Source organism: Salvelinus alpinus, chromosome 2 (genome assembly GCF_045679555.1).
Source record: "Salvelinus alpinus chromosome 2, SLU_Salpinus.1, whole genome shotgun sequence".
Taxonomy (NCBI): domain Eukaryota; kingdom Metazoa; phylum Chordata; class Actinopteri; order Salmoniformes; family Salmonidae; genus Salvelinus; species Salvelinus alpinus.
In genome coordinates, this window is record NC_092087.1 from 116,283,781 (window position 1) to 116,289,780 (window position 6,000).

General features: G+C 35.7%; 1 protein-coding gene across 3 annotated transcripts in view; it reads left to right on the top strand.

The window, feature by feature from the left end:
- Positions 1–6,000, top strand: part of ern2 (endoplasmic reticulum to nucleus signaling 2) — a 69,879-nt gene that overhangs the window by 34,891 nt on the left and 28,988 nt on the right. Inside the window, exon 14 of one of the 3 annotated variants that reach the window (XM_071390239.1) lies at positions 5,849–6,000. This exon is cut by the window's right edge and continues 119 nt beyond it. In XM_071390239.1, the coding sequence (XP_071246340.1) occupies positions 5,849–6,000 (152 nt within the window). The remainder of the gene's footprint in view (positions 1–5,848) is intronic. The other 2 variants (XM_071390241.1, XM_071390242.1) reach the window with 2 other exon arrangements.

Genomic DNA, 6,000 nt, shown 5'->3' on the forward strand with positions numbered 1-6,000 from the left:
TAATTCATCTAGATGGTGGTAATTCATCTAGATGGTGGTAATTCATTTAGATGGTGGTAATTCATCTAGATGGTGGTAATTCATTTAGATGGTGGTAATTCATTTAGATGGTGGTAATTCATTTAGATGGTGGTAATTCATTTAGATGGTGGTAATTCATTTAGATGGTGGTAATTCATCTATATGGTGGTAATTCATTTAGATGGTGGTAATTCATCTAGATGGTGGTAATTCAGATGGTGGTAATTCATTTAGATGGTGGTAATTCATTTAGATGGTGGTAATTCATTTAGATGGTGGTAATTCATCTAGATGGTGGTAATTCATCTAGATGGTGGTAATTCATTTAGATGGTGGTAATTCATCTAGATGGTGGTAATTCATTTAGATGGTGGTAATTCATTTAGATGGTGGTAATTCATTTAGATGGTGGTAATTCATCTAGATGGTGGTAATTCATTTAGATGGTGGTAATTCATCTAGATGGTGGTAATTCATTTAGATGGTGGTAATTCATTTAGATGGTGGTAATTCATTTAGATGGTGGTAATTCATTTAGATGGTGGTAATTCATCTAGATGGTGGTAATTCATTTAGATGGTGGTAATTCATTTAGATGGTGGTAATTCATTTAGATGGTGGTAATTCATCTAGATGGTGGTAATTCATTTAGATGGTGGTAATTCATTTAGATGGTGGTAATTCATTTAGATGGTGGTAATTCATCTAGATGGTGGTAATTCATTTAGATGGTGGTAATTCATTTAGATGGTGGTAATTCATTTAGATGGTGGTAATTCATTTAGATGGTGGTAATTCATCTAGATGGTGGTAATTCATCTAGATGGTGGTAATTCATCTAGATGGTGGTAATTCATTTAGATGGTGGTAATTCATTTAGATGGTGGTAATTCATTTAGATGGTGGTAATTCATTTAGATGGTGGTAATTCATTTAGATGGTGGTAATTCATCTAGATGGTGGTAATTCATTTAGATGGTGGTAATTCATCTAGATGGTGGTAATTCATTTAGATGGTGGTAATTCATCTAGATGGTGGTAATTCATTTAGATGGTGGTAATTCAGATGGTGGTAATTCATTTAGATGGTGGTAATTCAGATGGTGGTAATTCATTTAGATGGTGGTAATTCATCTAGATGGTGGTAATTCATTTAGATGGCGGTAATTCAGATGGTGGTAATTCATTTAGATGGTGGTAATTCATTTAGATGGTGGTAATTCAGATGGTGGTAATTCATTTAGATGGTGGTAATTCAGATGGTGGTAATTCATTTAGATGGTGGTAATTCATCTAGATGGTGGTAATTCATTTAGATGGCGGTAATTCATTTAGATGGTGGTAATTCATTTAGATGGTGGTAATTCATTTAGATGGTGGTAATTCATCGAGATGGTGGTAATTCATCTAGATGGTGGTAATTCATTTAGATGGTGGTAATTCATTTAGATGGTGGTAATTCATCGAGATGGTGGTAATTCATCTAGATGGTGGTAATTCATTTAGATGGTGGTAATTCATCTAGATGGTGGTAATTCATCTAGATGGTGGTAATTCATCGAGATGGTGGTAATTCATCTAGATGGTGGTAATTCATTTAGATGGTGGTAATTCATTTAGATGGTGGTAATTCATTTAGATGGTGGTAATTCATCTAGATGGTGGTAATTCATCTAGATGGTGGTAATTCATTTAGATGGTGGTAATTCATTTAGATGGTGGTAATTCATTTAGATGGTGGTAATTCATCTAGATGGTGGTAATTCATCTAGATGGTGGTAATTCATCTAGATGGTGGTAATTCATTTAGATGGTGGTAATTCATTTAGATGGTGGTAATTCATCTAGATGGTGGTAATTCATTTAGATGGTGGTAATTCATCTAGATGGTGGTAATTCAGATGGCGGTAATTCATTTAGATGGTGGTAATTCATTTAGATGGTGGTAATTCATTTAGATGGTGGTAATTCATCTAGATGGTGGTAATTCATTTAGATGGTGGTAATTCATCTAGATGGTGGTAATTCATTTAGATGGTGGTAATTCATCTAGATGGTGGTAATTCATCTAGATGGTGGTAATTCATTTAGATGGTGGTAATTCATTTAGATGGTGGTAATTCATTTAGATGGTGGTAATTCATTTAGATGGTGGTAATTCATTTAGATGGTGGTAATTCATTTAGATGGTGGTAATTCATTTAGATGGTGGTAATTCATTTAGATGGTGGTAATTCATTTAGATGGTGGTAATTCATCTAGATGGTGGTAATTCATTTAGATGGTGGTAATTCATCTAGATGGTGGTAATTCATTTAGATGGTGGTAATTCATTTAGATGGTGGTAATTCATTTAGATGGTGGTAATTCATTTAGATGGTGGTAATTCATCTAGATGGTGGTAATTCATTTAGATGGTGGTAATTCATTTAGATGGTGGTAATTCATTTAGATGGTGGTAATTCATTTAGATGGTGGTAATTCATTTAGATGGTGGTAATTCATCTAGATGGTGGTAATTCATTTAGATGGTGGTAATTCATTTAGATGGTGGTAATTCATCTAGATGGTGGTAATTCAGATGGTGGTAATTCATCGAGATGGTGGTAATTCATCTAGATGGTGGTAATTCATTTAGATGGTGGTAATTCAGATGGTGGTAATTCATTTAGATGGTGGTAATTCAGATGGTGGTAATTCATTTAGATGGTGGTAATTCATCTAGATGGTGGTAATTCATTTAGATGGTGGTAATTCAGATGGTGGTAATTCATTTAGATGGTGGTAATTCATTTAGATGGTGGTAATTCATCTAGATGGTGGTAATTCATTTAGATGGCGGTAATTCAGATGGTGGTAATTCATCTAGATGGTGGTAATTCATCTAGATGGTGGTAATTCATTTAGATGGCGGTAATTCATTTAGATGGTGGTAATTCATTTAGATGGCGGTAATTCAGATGGTGGTAATTCATTTAGATGGTGGTAATTCATCTAGATGGTGGTAATTCATCTAGATGGTGGTAATTCATCTAGATGGTGGTAATTCATTTAGATGGTGGTAATTCATCTAGATGGTGGTAATTCATTTAGATGGTGGTAATTCATTTAGATGGTGGTAATTCATCTAGATGGTGGTAATTCATCTAGATGGTGGTAATTCATCTAGATGGTGGTAATTCATTTAGATGGTGGTAATTCATCTAGATGGTGGTAATTCATTTAGATGGTGGTAATTCATTTAGATGGTGGTAATTCATCTAGATGGTGGTAATTCATTTAGATGGTGGTAATTCATCTAGATGGTGGTAATTCATCTAGATGGTGGTAATTCATTTAGATGGTGGTAATTCATCTAGATGGTGGTAATTCATCTAGATGGTGGTAATTCATTTAGATGGTGGTAATTCATTTAGATGGTGGTAATTCATTTAGATGGTGGTAATTCATTTAGATGGCGGTAATTCATCTAGATGGTGGTAATTCATTTAGATGGTGGTAATTCATTTAGATGGTGGTAATTCATCTAGATGGTGGTAATTCATCTAGATGGTGGTAATTCATTTAGATGGTGGTAATTCATCAAGATGGTGGTAATTCATCGAGATGGTGGTAATTCATCTAGATGGTGGTAATTCATTTAGATGGTGGTAATTCATTTAGATGGTGGTAATTCATTTAGATGGTGGTAATTCATCAAGATGGTGGTAATTCATCGAGATGGTGGTAATTCATCTAGATGGTGGTAATTCATTTAGATGGTGGTAATTCATTTAGATGGTGGTAATTCATCTAGATGGTGGTAATTCATTTAGATGGTGGTAATTCATTTAGATGGTGGTAATTCATTTAGATGGTGGTAATTCATCTAGATGGTGGTAATTCATCTAGATGGTGGTAATTCATTTAGATGGTGGTAATTCATCAAGATGGTGGTAATTCATCGAGATGGTGGTAATTCATCTAGATGGTGGTAATTCATTTAGATGGTGGTAATTCATTTAGATGGTGGTAATTCATTTAGATGGTGGTAATTCATTTAGATGGTGGTAATTCATTTAGATGGTGGTAATTCATCTAGATGGTGGTAATTCATTTAGATGGTGGTAATTCATTTAGATGGTGGTAATTCATCTAGATGGTGGTAATTCATCTAGATGGTGGTAATTCATTTAGATGGTGGTAATTCATCAAGATGGTGGTAATTCATCGAGATGGTGGTAATTCATCTAGATGGTGGTAATTCATTTAGATGGTGGTAATTCATTTAGATGGTGGTAATTCATTTAGATGGTGGTAATTCATTTAGATGGTGGTAATTCATTTAGATGGTGGTAATTCATCTAGATGGTGGTAATTCATTTAGATGGTGGTAATTCATCTAGATGGTGGTAATTCATTTAGATGGTGGTAATTCATCGAGATGGTGGTAATTCATCTAGATGGTGGTAATTCATTTAGATGGTGGTAATTCATCTAGATGGTGGTAATTCATCTAGATGGTGGTAATTCATCTAGATGGTGGTAATTCATCTAGATGGTGGTAATTCATCTAGATGGTGGTAATTCATTTAGATGGTGGTAATTCATTTAGATGGTGGTAATTCATCTAGATGGTGGTAATTCATTTAGATGGTGGTAATTCATTTAGATGGTGGTAATTCATCTAGATGGTGGTAATTCATCGAGATGGTGGTAATTCATTTAGATGGTGGTAATTCATTTAGATGGTGGTAATTCATTTAGATGGTGGTAATTCATTTAGATGGTGGTAATTCATCTAGATGGTGGTAATTCATTTAGATGGTGGTAATTCATTTAGATGGTGGTAATTCATCTAGATGGTGGTAATTCATTTAGATGGTGGTAATTCATTTAGATGGTGGTAATTCATTTAGATGGTGGTAATTCATTTAGATGGTGGTAATTCATCTAGATGGTGGTAATTCATTTAGATGGTGGTAATTCATTTAGATGGTGGTAATTCATTTAGATGGTGGTAATTCATTTAGATGAGTGTCATATTCAACAAGCTGTGTAAGGCCCAAAGCAAACAGAGAATGCTCACTCAGAAGTGGCGCCCTTAGTGGCCGGGGACTTAAATCGAGGGAAACTTACATCCGTTTTACCTAATTTCTACCAGCATGTCCGATGGTGTTAAGGAGTATACCTTATCAGTCACTGGCTTCATCAATAAGTGTATCGATGACGTCGTCCCCACAGTGTTTGTACGTACATATCCAAACCAGAAGCCATGGATTACAGGCAACATCTGCATTGAGCTAAAGGCTAGAGCTGCTGCTTTCCAGGAGCGGGACACTAATCCGGACGCCTATAAGAAATCCCGCTATGCCCTCCGACGAACCATCAAACAGGACTGTCAATTTTACATTTTTATTTGACAAATTTTCAAAAAAACTGTTTTCGCTTTGTCCTTATGGGGTATTGTGATGTCATTATGGGGTATTGTGATGTCATTATGGGGTATTGTAATGTCGTTATGGGGTATTGTGATGTCGTTATGGGGTATTGTGATGTCGTTATGGGGTATTGGGATGTCGTTATGGGGTATTGTGATGTCGTTATGGGGTATTCTGTGTAGATTGAAGAGAACATTTATTTTAATCAATTTTAGAATAAGGTTGAAAATGTCAAGGGGTCTGAATACATTTGTTGTGTGTGTAAATAATGTGTGTGCATTTAAAGGTATGTGTGTGTGTCTGTCTGTACTATATATAAAGTGTGTGTGTGTATATAATGTGTGTGCATTTAAAGGTGTGTGTGTGTGTGTGTCTGTACTATATATAAAGTGTGTGTGTAACTGTAGCGTGTGACCCAGCAGCAGAATGACCAGAGGCAGCAGTTGGACGAAGCTCTGGAATCCCGCCTCCAACACCTGATAGACACGCCCTCTTCTGCAGACACACCCCCTCCTCCACCAGACACACCCCTTTTCCCAGGCACCCCCTCTTCTGAAGC